Source organism: Pteronotus mesoamericanus, unplaced genomic scaffold (genome assembly GCF_021234165.1).
Source record: "Pteronotus mesoamericanus isolate MK-2021 breed Mesoamerican mustached bat unplaced genomic scaffold, CSHL_Meso_final contig_272, whole genome shotgun sequence".
In the NCBI taxonomy this organism is placed as follows: domain Eukaryota; kingdom Metazoa; phylum Chordata; class Mammalia; order Chiroptera; family Mormoopidae; genus Pteronotus; species Pteronotus mesoamericanus.
Window position 1 is genome coordinate 188196 of NW_026555116.1, and position 15755 is coordinate 203950.

Sequence of the window (15755 nt, forward strand, 5' to 3'; positions counted from 1 at the left end):
TCATCGGGGTGGGAGATCCATTTTCTATGATAATTTATGAGCATTTTACTCAGAACATCAGCAATAATCAACTCAGATCATGAATTTGTCCAGAAACTTGTTTCTCATGCTGATCTTACAATTGGTTAAATAGCCAAGTATTGAAGGTTATCAATAGTTTGGATAATAGAACTGGATGTAGGATTTTGGATTGAAAAGATAGGCTCCAAAATATCAAAATGATATACTTTAATGGCTCTGAAAGCAGCAGCTCTTTGACCAGTGCTCTGACATCTATAATCACTCGAGACTTTTTTTGGCTGGTAAAGAAAAACTATACAGTACAGAAACTATAGGGTTATATATACTTTAGTTTTGTCCCTGATATGAGGGTGCATGCTAGCCCCAAATTCAACAGCCTCAAATAAGTCTTTTTTGAAATAAAGTAGGATTTTAAAAAATATAATCAAAGCATAATCAAAGCAATACTCAAAATGTCTTCCAGCTTCCTGTGGTGCAGTGTTAACTATTACTACTACTACTGGGGGCAGAATCCAGTACAGAATGAATGTATCTCAAGGAGTACTTCTTCTCATACCTTGGATATAGTTCCCTAGAAGGAGAGTATCTACTTATGTTTGGGATACAATCAGAAATGACACATGAAATGTGAGCAGCTTGGATACATGCATATATTTAATAATGAAACAATTCACCACCAACAACAAAAAAATTTAGAAAAATTCATGAGACCTCAGTACTGTGTAGTAGTATGGGACATCACAGCAAAAAGATACAGCAACTGACCCAGAAGACCAAATGATGAGGGAAGCAAAGGCAAATTTGGCTAGGATAGTATTATATATGCTCATGAAAATGAGGATGGCTGGAGAAATACCCACTTATTAGACTGCTTAGAAGCAGACAGCCTTACTGTACACTTCATGGAATGGAAGCATAGAGCTAGGGGAGGAAAAGAGAGGAGAGGGAAAAGAGCAATATAGGATAACCCAGGGTACACAGATGGAAGAGACTGAGATAGAGTTAGAAATAGATGACTTTTGTTTCCTCTGAAGTTTAAAATAGACTTGTTCCAAGTCTTTAAGTATGTCAGTTAAATTCAATGACCACATAAATAACACTAGGCACTGTGAAGGAATGATGGAGGGAGTGATTTACAAAAGTATCAGGATAATGTGGTCCCTGCTCTCAAGGAGCTTACAACTTATGTGGGGACACAAATTCCACACACAAAACAACTATAAAACATATTTACAAAGCAACATAAATACAAATAAATATACATCTGAATAAACAACATATGAAAGCTAAGGGGTCCTGTATCAATAATTGTTTAGAAGTCCCTAGGTCAGTCAAAGAAGACTTTTTGAAGGAAAAAATTTTGGACTTGGAGTATAATGTTAGCAGAGAGTAGGACATGTGCAAAGGCATAGACGTGGAAGTAAATATGATGTCCGGTAAGTAAGCAGATTAGCTTGATTAGAATAAAAAGTCTCAACAGGTCTCGTTAAGAAGTGAATGTGATGAAACAATAGGGGTCTATTCAGTGAGAGACACTGCAATGTTAGGTCTGGTCCCTAAAACAAAATAAAGAGGGAAAGATGTTTTCTTTAGGTGATGATAATAAGTGGCCACAGGTCCAGGAGCAACTCCACTATTCTCAAAAGTTTTGTAGTTACTCTAAGACAGGGAAACTAGTAATAGAATGGTAGAAAAGTATTCAGCATCCTTGAGCAGTTCAAGAAGAAGGAACTGCAAAGTGGCATGTGGAAAAACTCAGTAAGGCTCCTAGACTGAGGAGCTAGCCAGATCCCAGTAACCTCAAGTGCTTAAGCCGAACGTGCCAGACCCTTGTTACTAATTCCTGGTGGGGAGCATATTATGTATACTTCTAAAATAATTTATTTTTTAATTGCCAGGACAGTCAACTTTTATCCTAACATTTTAGAAATTAAAACAGGAGGCTAAGAAGAGCCCTAATCTATAGGTAATTCTCATGTCCCTGAAGAAGGGACAGTTCAGTAAGGGCCCAAATTCTCCCCTGGTCTTTAAGTGGAAAGGCAAAATATCACACCTTGAAAATAGGCTTTTCTCAGCCAAAGTAAGACCTCTTTCTTTAAGCCTATTGATCTGAAGCTGTTCCAGGAAGGGAAAAAAGAGTCCAGGTCAGATGTTCAGCAGCAGCCAGAGTTGGACTCTGTATCACCAGAGTTCCGCTGGGAGGTGCTGGGTCCAACTGATGTTGAAATACACTGTTGAGGACCGATCTTGATGCCATTTGCCTGTAAAAGAAAAGAAGCAAGAGTTCCCACCTCAAGTGCTAAAGTAAATGGGAGAAAGAAGGAACATAAAAAGAGAAATCATTAATTACACTTTCTAGAAGCAGGTATGACCTTGGCAAGCAACCATGTGTCCCAACCACATGGTTGTAGAACCACCTGTGATGGGGCAGATGAGACGACCAGCTGTGGTGTAAGTATTATAGATGGCTAGAATTGGCCTTTGTGCCCTTTTTTAAGATGACTGTTGTAATTAAGGTTCACAGCTATGTGCAGAATCAGGATGTGATTAGGAGAGAGCAGGAGCAGGCAAAAGAATAAAAGTTGTATATTAGCATATTATTCTTTTTTGTTTTGCCCCAGAATTTGCCCTGCTGAGCATTAAGAATTACACCTCTTCCAAGGTCCGGAATGGTAAAGAACCCAAGTTGAGAAAAAAACCTCCCATATTGTATAAGCCTTTTAGATCACCACCTAATAATCACATTAAGCATTCCTAGGCCTCAGACTTGAGAAAAAACAGAACATAGTGACAGGTTTCTGGGCACCTACATAAAAAAACCAATTGGCATAGGGATGACTTGTCATGGCTTCAACTAGTATAATGTTAGGCAGGGGATGCTTCCATTCTAGGGAGCTTCCTGTCCTCTTTAAGACAAAGCAAAGTTAACTGTCAGTCCCACCCTTTCTCACCTCATTGTGGACATCAAATAAACCCTGCTGGATCTTCCTATATATTTCTTTGGCTGTGTTAATGAAGGCCTAAAGGAGACATAAATAAGGCTCAAGTTTAGGTAGTGAAATTAGAAAAAAGAGAATACAAATATTATCCTTATTTGAATTTTTAAAATGATTTGGGAACCATTAGGAGAACCAAATGAAAATGCAGAAGGTCCCTCAAAGTCCTTGTAAAAGCCATGAAGAGTATGTTCAAAAAGGAAAAAGGAATTACATGGCATTTTGGTACTGACGCAAGGTACTCCTAGGTTGGCACCCTCTACGTATGAAACAAATGGGCTTTCTTTTTAATCAGTTACTGAAGATACAGTCAACACCAGGCTGAGGATGACTACAGTAGAACCAATCAGCCTCTTCAACTACAGTAATTTACAAGTAACAATGGTATCTAATCCAAATTTACAATTAATGTTGCCCAAAGCAAAAGTATAATCTTAGAAATCAAGGTTAAAAAATGGGGCAATTCCTTTAAAGGCAGACATATGGTCACTTTGACCACAAGACATCCTTTCTTTACCGACATCTCTGAATAAAAGGACAAAGATAAATGATGTAATCTCTGAAAAGCTTTCCCTACTTTTTTTCCATACAGTACCTCTTCAACATTGCAGGCTGTTTTGGCTGAAGTTTCCATGAATATAAGTCCATGCTCACGAGCAAAGGCCTCGCCTTCTTCTCTCTTCACATCCCTGCGGGACTCTAAGTCACTGCAAGAGATTAATTGGGGAGAAAACTAAAATAAGATCCAAGTGTAAGAAGAAACTCTTGTTCTAAAAGAATCCCATAGCTGTTTCAACTGCCAGTTAATCCATAAAGAATGTAGATCCTACATGATATTCTCTTAGATAAGGTTACTCATTTTTATAGTCTCTTGGAAAATATTCTTCAGATCCCTGACAGCTGCTGCACAGTTGAGGATAATACCTTACTCTATTACAGAGAAAAGGTTCATAAAGGGTTAGGCAAGCCCCATAGTTGCTCAAGGCTTAAGTCCTATGCTTCTTTTTCGAATGAGATCCAGAGAGCGCAAAGGAAAGAAGATGAAAGGGAAATTCCAATTGTCAGAAAAGGAAAAAATTCACCGATGTCCAATCCCATCGTGAAAAGTATCTTCTTCCTTTACCAGAATCAATCCACAGGAGAGAAGGGCAGTCACCTTAACTTTCACTAGTCTCATTTATAATGTGTATAATAGCAGCTTGCCATCAGGTAAATGAAGGATTCAGAAAAAATTATAAAGTCAGATAACATGGGGGTGGGAGAAGAGTCACGGACTGAGAAAGGGAGTAGAGTGGCATGGGAAAACGTTATGAAAGACAGGATAAAACGCTGTGAAACAAGTTAAGGACGGACTGTTTGACTTTTCACTTTTCAAATTAGAAATTTTCATTTGGGAGGCTTCTAGTATTTCAACCATGAAAAAAATATCAAGGAGTAAGTCCATTAAAGAGCAACAAATCTACAAAATATAATTTACTATTCATCAGCTGTGTGCAGACCAGGGAAGGACTATCCATCTAAATGTCAATACTCCAAAGCTGTTCTTCTAGTCCAGATACTCCTGTAAGCTTTAGATGTTTGTCCATTTGCCTGTCCTTCATTTCCACTCTGATGTGTAAAAGGCACCTCAAATTTGCATCAAAATTGAAATTGATCTTTTCCTCCCAATTTGCTTCTGTCCCAGGCTTCCACAACTCAGTAAATGGGGCAAGCCCAAAACCAAGATTATCATTATTAACACCTTTCCCTCCTTCCCTCCAAACACCCAATCCATCCCACAGTGAGGTTCTTCCAGAATGTACCTTAAAATTATCCTTTTCTCTCTCTTTCCAGCATCATCATTCTAGTCCAAGCCACCATTCTCTCACCTGGAATACCGCAACTGGGATCCCACTTCTACCTTTGCTCCCTTCCAGAGAGATCTTTTAAAATGTTATCAAGCCACTTCTCTGCTTGACTTTTAAACACTTCCCACTGTGCTTAGAATAATACCCAGACTCCTTACTAAGGCCTGTTAAGTGCTAAGCGATCTGGCCCCTGCCGCCTCCACGACCTCATCTGGCACCATTCCTCCTTGATTTAACCCAGCCATATCGGGTTTCTTTCAATACCATAACTTGCTCAGCTCCTTCCAGTTCGAGGCTTTCACACATTTTGTCTTCCCTATCTAATATATGGGTGTTTGTTTTTTTTTTAAACCTTTGCCCACCAAACTCTTACCCATCCTTCAGATTCCAGCTTAAATATCACTCTTAATCAAAAACAGGTATCTTGTTACTCTTTCCTAGCAGTCTTTTTTCCTTTCACTGCATTTACCATAATGTATAATTAGATACAAAAAATTTACATTTAATATGTTTTCCTCACTAAACTCTATAGGAGTAGGGGCATGAGTTATTTTTGTTTTACCTTGTACACTCAAGGTCTGGCAGAGCGTCTAGGACACAGATTTTGCATAAAATTGACTAACCCAATAACTGAGTACAGTTAGTCTATGGCCGGTGCTCAAACGGTGCAACCTAGGGACTACTACAAACTTACAAGGTTACCACAGGACACATCAAATTTTTCAGGGAAACACAGCAACATTCAACATCAGAACATTCAACATCAGAACACCACATGAATTATAGCTTAAGATAGTTCACAGTGTCAACATTAGATCACAATAGATGCCATTTAATATCTTCATATCTTTGGAAGCTAAGTTTTGGCAGCTGCTGTCATACAAAGCAAGTACTGTGCAAAAGCAATTTGGAACAAGAAATGAGTAAGTATCCAATTTTGATTCCAAGGTTTGAGAAGCCCAAAAGGCATGTACAGGTCATTAATAACTAATTATGGCTATTTAAGAATGAAAATTTTACTAAAAATTGTTTTCTTTTAGCCGTGGTCCGGTAGCTCAGTTGGTTAGAGTGTCGTGATACACCGAAGTTGCAGCTTTAATCCCTGGTCAGGCCTCATACAAGAAGCAACCAATAAATGCAGAGATAAGTCAAACAACAAGATGATGTCTCTCTTTCTCTCTTCCTCTCTCTCTCAAATCTATAAATTAAAAATGTTTAAAAAATTGTTTTAATTTTGTTTTTCTTTTTCCTTCTCAGCTATAACTCTGGATGGAATCCAAAGACAAGTTTTACCGTCTCTTCTCGTGGGTTTTATGAAGACTTACTTCACCCTTCTGTGTTAGCTCCTTTAGGCACTGCATGTTTTTCATTCCTCAGTTACTGGGTTATAACAAAAACACTTACATTGTTTAGATCCAACTATTTAATAACAAAAGAATTTGCCATTTCTTTTGTGTTATGTTTGCCATAGAAAATTTACTGAGAATAACAAGTTTTGGGGGCGATGTGGAGAAATTGGAACACTATATTGCTGGTGGAAATGTAAAATGGTATAGCCATTATGGAAAACAGTATGGAAGTACCTCAAAAAATTAAACACAGAATTACCATGAGATCCAGCAATCACACTTTTGGCTATATACCCAAGAGACTCGAAAGCAGTGACCCAAACAGATATTTGTATAACCCATGTTGACAGCAGCATTATTCACAATAGCCAAAAAGTGGAAGCAACCCAAGAATCCATCACTGGATGAATAGATAAACAAATGTAGTAGATACATTCAATGGAAAACTAATCAGCCTTAAAAAGGAATGAAATTCTGACACATGCTACAATATGGATGCACCTGGAAGACACTATGCTAAATGAAATAAGCCATGATTACAAAATGACAAATACTGTATGATTTCACTTATACGGGTGCCTAAAGTAGTCAAACTCACAGAGATAGAAAATAGAATGCTGGGCTGGTATGGAGATGGAGAATGTGGAGTTAGTGTTTTATGGGAACAGGGCTTCAGTTTGGGAAGATGAAAATATTTTGAAGATGGATGCTGGTGATGGTTGCAGAACATGAACATACTTAATTCCACAGAACTGTACACTTAAAATTAATTAAAAGTGTAAAATTTATGTTATATCTATTTCACCACAAAATTTTTTTTACCAAAGATATTAAGAGCACCATAAACTAAAAAAGTTTGGGGACCAAGTGATTCAATGTCCATAGAGTACTCAGATGACTGTTGGTACTTATTATTTATTCAAATAAAACTTTACCTCTTATTTCCAATCAGCATGATAACCATGTTGGAGCTAGAGTGTTGCCTGGCATCCTCTAACCATGAGGTCAGGTGGTTGAAGGTTTCACGCCTACAGCAGAAAAGTTTAGAAAGTGGGTCTGAGGTCCATTTCAAAATGCCAAAGAAATTCCAAATGTATGGGAAAAGGAGAAAAGCAACATGTGTAAATCAAAAATAAGATGTCATTCTTCTTTAGCATTCTGATTTCTAGAACTCAGAGAAGAGTCTCTCTCCCGCCCACCAGTTCTGACTCACCTTGTGATGTCATACACCAGCAGTGCTCCAGCTGCTCCCCTGTAGTAGGAACGGGTGATAGAACGGAAGGATTCTTGCCCAGCCTTTCCCACCAACATGGCAACAAAAAATATCCCAACAAAACCAGGTTATTTCCAGAGAACTGACTTGATCACATGCCATAATTTTTTTTTTAATTTCTATAAGAAAAAGGAATTAGCAAAAGGAAACATGACTGTCCAGGGAGAAACCCAGGAGGGAAATCAATATTTTGGAAAGGGAATGCAATTGATATTTTGGGTGGGTCAATTCTTCCCATGAGACCACTTATCAAATTGCTGATTAACATCCCTGGTCAATGTGACAAACACATTTCAATACATTTCCCAATATCCCCTAGGAGAAAACTAGAAATAGGACAAGAAACTCAGTGCATGTTGTATTGTCAATCCAAATGTGATGTTGAACACATCACATTAACCTTTCTTTTGATTCTATTCCTTTATCTTTAAAAAAGGAAAATTATCTTAGAATGCCAATACCCTAATGGAAGTTTCATTTCAATGAATCAATGCAGGAAATTAGATACAAAGCACTTAAATTGGGTGTATGCTGATGACCTGTACTATTTTACTAATAAAGGCAGGACTACCAAAACATCCCTTGCTGGGATCTTGTCATGGCAAATAGAAATAAGAAACAGGGAAAGAAGTCCAGGGCCCAGAGCAGAGTTTTCCTTTTAAAAAAAAAAATTCAACTGTTCACACTCTAATCTCATTTCCAGTTGAGGTCAAGATATTTTTATTTATAACTAAGCAATTTACTAATGCCCCTTACAATGGGTATTTTTGCTTTCTTAATGGAACAGTTCTCTTCACCTCCCTCCACTTTAGGGGAAGGAAAAGCATCTTTTAAATAATAGTATGAATACATGAATACCCTGGACATTGAATCTATCCTATTAGGAAAGTGTTCACCTTCTTGAAATCAATTAATCTCATATCCCTACATATAGATTGGGAAGGAAGGTTTAAAGATGGGAAAACTAAAATGTGGACATGGGAAAATAAATGGCTTTCTCATAGTATAAAAACAGTAACAGTGATGACACTAATAATACCACAAATGGAAAAAATTAGGTTCAAAGTAGTAAGTTCAGGAACTGGCCAAAAGTTTATAAATTCTGAACCCATAGCTTAAACTTAGGATCCTAGCACAAAACTTTGTTTTCTTGGTCATTATATCATATAATCTAAACCTGGGTTTGAGGATGAGAAGAGAATTCCAGTAGACAATTCTAAGGTTACTCTTCCAACAACACAAGAATCTCTTCCCGGAAGAATCATACAAATGTTTTGTTGAGTTGTCTACCTGTTAGAACATCAGAATCAAAAATAATTCTAAAGAATTTGTTGGTAATATTAGTAATACTTTAAGATTTAAAATACGTTTTCTCTCCAAGAACTCAAAGTTTTATTTATTCCCTAATAGTTTTATGTCTTAAATTGATTCCTGTTTTGCTTTTATCTTACTGACTTTTCTCTTTTTTTAAAAAAATGTATGGAGTTTTCCATTTTTAATACTTGGTTAAGCAAAATACATCTTTTTTAAGTAAAAGTGATGTACTTTTACTTCACTTTACTTCTTCATCTCAGTTCACATCGTGAACCAAAGTTTGTAGGCCAACAAGCTGGAGTGACTGGATCTAGGCTGGTCTGCTTTCAGTTGGAGGTATCTCTGTCCATCCCCAATAAAAAAAAAATCTGAAGCAGCAAACACTAAGATGGAGGTTTGATAAAGAGAATTAACAGTTTTCTAATTTCTCCCAAGTGAAAGCATAATATTGCAATTTGAACTTGGAAGTATCAATTCCTACAAAGGCTGATACACTCATTTCCTAAGAATCAAAATGCACTCCAAAATAAAATACAAATGAATTTGGGATTATTTAATCAATATTTTATATTAGCCACATTACAATTCCTCTTCAGTTAGCATAGTTATTTGTGCAACTATAGATACAGAATGAAAGAAGATAAAAAGTAATATGGCTCTCTAAATCCTTATCAACAACCAGAACAGTGACAACAAATCACTTTGGATAACTTGTTCTCTTTAAAATACCCTTCCTGGTAATCCCTAAACATCTGCATGTAGGATGGCTTTGGGAGTGAGGAAATAGGGTCAACAAAGTGGAAGCCAACGGAAGGGGTAAACAATGGACAGAAAATCAGGGATGACAAAGGAGAAGTGTCAGGAAGTATCTTACCTGGAGAGTGGCAGAGGAGACAGAAGCTACATTATAGGTAGAAATCTTTTTTAAAAATTACACACACACACACACACACACACACTCTCTCCAGCAGAAGTAACGCCTGCTTGAGTGTGGTTGAGAGAGTAATAATATGGGTGTAATACTTCATAGTTTTATTTTGGCTATTTCTCATACAATGTCCTATGGTGTGCTTGAGTGTGATATTGTTATGTTAGAGAATTATATGCTTATGATTTTGTAATAAAAGATTTTGTAATAAAAAAGTGGTGCTATCTGTGCTGGACCCTGTGTGTATGTAATTTTATATATATATAGATTCAATTATTAACTTACTTTTATTTCTATTTATAGGGGAAGGAAGGGAGAAAGAGAGAGTGAGAAATACTGATGTGATAGAGAAACATCAATGGGTTGCCTCTCATATGGGCCCCAAACAGGGAACAAACCTGTAACCCAGGCATGTGCTCTGACCAGGAATCAAACCTTTGTGGGACAATGCCCAACCAAATGAGCCATATTGGCTAGGGCAGTAGGAATCTCTTAAAAATTTCAAAATAAATGAAAAACTCCTGTATTCTGAAACCTGGTATCTTTTAATAATTCAACAAAGATTAATCTAATCTCAGAACAATTACTAAAAGGGAACAGAGCCTTGCCTGGGTGGCTCAATTGGTAAAAGCATCATCCCGTACACCAAAAGGTTGCAAGTTCGATCCCCTGTCAAGGCACATGCCTAGGTTTCAGGTTCAATCCCTGGTGGGAGTGTGTGTGTGGGAAGCAACCAATTGATGTTTCTCTCTCACTCTCTCCCTTCTTCTCTCTCTAAAATCAATGAACATGTCCTCAGGTAAGGATTTAAAAAAGTGGGGAACAGAAAAGAACTCGGCCAGCTGCATCACAAGTGACTATCAGGTCATTTAGTTCTTGAGGATCCTGTCAATAGAGCAGTCACTCTCAACTTTCTCTCTAGGGAAAAAAAGAAAAAGCCAGCAAGCCAATGCTAAGACACTCTCGTGACCATGAACATACCACTAAATGGCAGCTATTGGGTGTTTTGGCATCAAAAGACCCAGTTTTAGAAATTATAGAGGTTTAAGTGGAAAAGGCAGAATTTAGCTAATACCAGTCCTGATACCTATAGGCTTTTCACTCTTTGTCACCTCCACAGATTTTTGTCCTGTGGCCTCTTTAGGGGGGCAATTCTATCTCTGTGAGAAATACAAAAACCAGGGATAATAGCAGGGAAGTTGCAACACTTACTTGGATTAATAGTGAATAAGAACCCCTGGGTCCCAACAATAAAATAAGAAGGGAATAAGTGGCAGCTGTCTAAGAAATATATGAACTGAACCTTGACAACAGATATAGAATAATACCTTTCAGGCTTTATTGGGCGGAAAAGGCTAGAGACAAAACTGGTCGAAAGAAGCTGGAAGTTTTAGAGGTTACCTAGCTAGCGCTACCACTATCACAGATATGCAAGGATTCATTTTCCTATAATAAGGGTAAGTCAATATAGTAAAATGAAAAATCTAATCAGAAGGGCGAAACATTAATAAAATGTTTGCAAATACAACAAAAAAATGTACAGGAGAACATAATCACAGTTTTGGAAGCATATCAGTCAGTGTATTCAAAAGTGGTAACAACCTTGGAGACCACCGGAGAAGGGCTCAGGGCAAAAAGGGCCTAGAGCACCAAGTAGTAACTATTTTTCAGACAGACGTCTGCCCTGTCCAGGTAGCTTAGCTGGTTAGAGCATCATCCCAAAATGCCAAGGTGTCAGGTTTGCTCTCCAGCCAGCGCACATATAAGAATCAACCAGTGAATGCATAATTAGTGGAACAACAGGTCTATGTTTCTCTTTCTCTCTCTTCCCCTCTCTATTAAAAAAAAAAAAAATCAATTAAACAGAAAGAAAAAGACATCTGTTGGGGGATGTTGGGAAAATACAGAATCAAATAATAAAAACAGATTTTAGCTGACTATTAGGAACTATGTGCTAGCTCTCTTTAACTTAAAAATATAGATAGAATATTATTTTTCTTAGGGAAACAAAAGTACAAACCAAATGAGATAATGCACATGAAAGCAATTTTATCAAGATAAAATTACACAGTCAAGCTAAATTTTGGCAGTACTAAATTTGTCAAATTTTAAAATATGCGTAACCCTTGACCCAAAGTTTCCATTTCTGGGCAGGTATTTCACAGAAATCCTCACACATTTGCATAAAGATGTAGTAAATAAAAATGATCGATAAAACTTTGCAAAGGTAAAAAACTGGAAACCACCTAAATTTCCATCAATGGGCACATGGTTAAATTAATTGCGGTACAGACATTTTATGAAGTGGTTAAAATAGATGAGGTAGATCTATACGTACTGACATGGAAAAGTCTCCACAACATAGAGATCGTTAAAAATACCTAAGTCATAAAGCTAGGTCTACTTTGTCACAATTCTAAAAACAAAAACAAAAGCACTACCATATTATTTGTTTCTATTTCTGTATCTAAATACAGAGCAAAAGTCTTAATCATTAATAGTGTTTTACTCTGGCAAAGTAGAAACCAACATTGGGAGGGAGAGAGGTTTATTGTGTATAAAAAGTGGCATGCTCTTTTTTTATACACTTTTTCACTAGAACAAAAGTATGTAGTATATATTATTTGAGTAATTTAAAACAAAATTTAAAAAATAGGGCATTCTAAATTTGTAACTGTAACAGAAGGAAATGAAAGCTTCCCTATTTCTTTGATTTCACTCTTCCCCTACTCTCATCTCCACCATGAGCCCCACCCAAATAGCCCTTTTCCCCTGCATCAGCCTTTCGTGTTATATTTGGATCTTAGTTAGGGAGTAAATTATTTTGTCCTCTCTCACCGTATCCCAGATTTGTAGTTTGATTTGTTTTCCATCAATGTTGACCATACGGGCCCCAAACTCCACACCTGTCAGTGAAGACCAAGAGAAAGAATGTGATTCTCATGAAGAGCCATGTTGAGTAATAGGTTCCTGCTTTTCTTCACTAGGCTAATGACTTATCCTGTCTGCCCTCTGTGCCCTTAAGTTCATTATCACTGCCTATTTGCCCTAATTAATTTTGTGTTTCCTGAAGTTTCATTTCTTTTCTAAAATTAAAAACAGTGTTCTGGAGGATAACCTCAGGAATGTAACCAAAAAGCAGGTATGTGGATAAAACAAATTGAGAAGCCAATTAGAAAAGGTGAATAAATTTTTACCAATGTTAGTTAATGCTTAAATTTGATTAGGTAATGTTTAATTTCATAGCTTTTTAATAAACTTCTAAAAATTTTGAAACTATTTCCTAGCATTTTATCAAAGTCACTCTGTAGTCCTCTATATAAAACAATATTTCTATTTTTTACAATTTTAGAATTTGAGAAAAAAACATATCTAAGAAATAGGTTCTCAAAGATGATACACTTCAGACTTCCAATAATTCCCATCCTCCTCACAGAAGTATGGAAATTGACAGTATGAATAAAAGTTTTGGTTTCCTGGCATTCACCTTCTTTCAAGGTAATGTCAAAACAAAACTTAGAAACCAAAAGTCATTTACATTAAAAACACTTGATTATAATTCAAACAATTTGTCCTATTTTCTATTTTTATACAGTACTTTACTGGAGGAATTGATTTCCAAGTAAAAAAAGGGGCACTAATCTAGCTTCTGTTAATGGGCTTATAAGTGCCTATTCGGTATTCCACAATACACATATACTTGGAATCTCTCTTTCAACTCTAAGATGCTGCAGTCAATAAAATTAAAAAAGTGTTTCTTACTACTCTAGACTGCTTCATCACGAATAGTGATAGCTATTGAAAAAAGTCCCTAATGGCTTTTTTTCCCCCTTCTGGAAAATGGGAATGGAATTCTAACGGGGAGGAATTAAAAAAATAAAACTTCGTTTCCTTTTATGCAACTTTTAAAACTTTCTCTGGTTATGCCCTCAGAGACCCTTATATTTTGCACATATTTTCTATCCAACTGCCCTGTTTATGTTGGTACAGAGGAAAAACTTTATTGATCACATGATTTCTCTGACTTAAAACTTGTCATTTATTCCTATTTCCTTCAGGTGTTTGAAAACCTGGTCCCTAATTTATTCTCTAGCTTTAACTTTTTCCACTCTCCACTTCAAACTCCATGCTCCAGCCATATTAAATTACTTTCAGTTTTCCAAAGGTAACCTGATCTGTCATTCCTGAGCCTTTGCACGTTACTTCCTCTTCCCCAATTGCTTTTCCTTCATCTCTACAACCCCTTTGCCCAGCTAACTCCTGCTCATTCTTCAATTTCCTGCCTTTCCTGATAGAGGTGGCACTCTCTCCTCCCCTTTTGCAATAGAAATTTACTTGTCAGGACACTGTATCTACCCCCAGCTCCACCTCGTACATTGGAAGACTGTAAGCTACCTAAGAGCAGCAATGTTTGCCTTGTTAATGAAGCGATGTATCATTAGCACCTATCACAGTGTGGGTGTCCACTTAATATTCATTTCCAAAAATATTTTCCTGGTGATACTATCTTCTAAATCCTTTTGTAACCACATTAGTTATTTGGCTCTGAATAAGTCCTTTAGAAGCAGCAGTAGCTCCAGATTTTCATAATGCAGGTCCTGGAGGTGACAATATGGTAAGAATGGGAGTCAGAGATTTTATTCAGAGGCTGCATTTGCATGGCAAGAAGGCTAGTTTTATATAATATTTCTTTGTTTAGGCCGAAGTTATGGAGATTATGGGGAAAGGGTTGTATTTTATCAAAGTCACTCTTTAGTCCTCTATATAAAACAGTATTTCTATTTTTTACAATTCTGGAATTTTTTGAGGAAAAAAACATATCTAAGAAATAGGTTCTCAAGGATAATATACTTCAGACCTCCAATAATCTCATCGTGGAGGCCATGCCCTACTACACATGTGTGGGAGATATTTATACTTTCCAGGATCACCAGTGTGTTTTTGGAACTCTAACATACTCTTTTCCTTATAAATTAGTTTAATCTACCTTTCAATTTTAAGTCTGGGATGGCTCTTCAACTTGCTTCTTCCTCTCCCACACACACAAAAACTATATATTGATAATTACTTTTCAAAACGTACGTGAGGCTGGCCCTAATTTACCTCAAAGCGAGTATTAAAGCAAGTATGTTTTCGTGGGATTTTTCATAAACATTCAAACTGCATTTGGGAAAAAAGTCCTACAGCAACAAATTCATATCTAAACCTCATTTCTAAAGTTACCTTTCAATTATTTACTCCCCATTACACTACATCCCATGTAGAACACTTGACTGATCGTTTTTCATTTAACATAATTTTGGCCTAGTTGAAAAGAAGGGAGAGCTAACTTTTTACTTCAAACCCTGAAGGCTCCTAACTTTCCACTTTAGCTAGTCAGGTTTCACTATTGTTCTCAGACGGGTAGATGCAATTACCTATTGTGAGGTCGTGGACAGGCTGGAACCGCTTGTCTGTAAACTGCAGGAGGAGACATGACTTCCCCACACCTAAAAGAGGACGGACATTCTAGCATTCACGCGGTCTGGGAGCAGTACAGAGTCTGGGCGTCCGGGACTGAGGAAGAGGAGCCCCCGAGCCCCGCCTCCGGCCGCCCCGCCCCCGCCCGCTCTTCACTTAACCGCCCAGCCTACTAAATGAGCCCCGCCCCTACGACATGATTTGGGAGCTTGGGATCCCCGCCCCAGCAATGAGGGCAGTCGCCCGCGGATTACCTGTGTCCCCGATGATAATGTATTTGAAGAGATAAGCATAAGTCATGGTCCTGTTTCCTCTGGATTCCGGGTCCGCCCGACTTCAACAGCCACTTACCTCCGGCCTCTCTAGCCACTCAACCCGCCCAACTCCGACCCCTCTAGCCCAGATCACGTCTCTATTGCTCTCCCCAGAAATCCTCTCTGGGTCAGATTGACGGTAATACCCAGACACCGCATCCACGGACGCCTCTAACACACCTACGTGCCATTATCCCACCAAGCTCCAGGGGGCGATAGTTAGCCTTCCCATTTCCTGGGCCTTCCCGGGTCT

At 37.6% G+C, this 15755-nt stretch overlaps 1 protein-coding gene and 1 non-coding gene across 2 annotated transcripts; both read right to left on the reverse strand.

Moving 5' to 3' along the window:
- Window positions 1-657: 657 nt before the first annotated feature.
- RAB2B (RAB2B, member RAS oncogene family) lies at window positions 658-15542 on the reverse strand. The gene is made up of 8 exons (XM_054575272.1): window positions 15443-15542; window positions 15146-15217; window positions 12567-12634; window positions 7427-7509; window positions 7149-7241; window positions 3613-3724; window positions 2973-3041; window positions 658-2282 (listed from the first exon to the last, which is right to left on the reverse strand). The coding sequence occupies exons 1-8, from the start codon at window positions 15486-15488 to the stop codon at window positions 2175-2177; spliced, it is 651 nt and encodes a 216-aa protein (XP_054431247.1). The 5' UTR covers window positions 15489-15542; the 3' UTR covers window positions 658-2174.
- On the reverse strand, window positions 6120-6245 carry LOC129071924 (small nucleolar RNA SNORA26). The gene has a single exon (XR_008529321.1). It is a non-coding gene; the product is annotated as a small nucleolar RNA SNORA26 (small nucleolar RNA).
- Window positions 15543-15755: the final 213 nt, after the last annotated feature.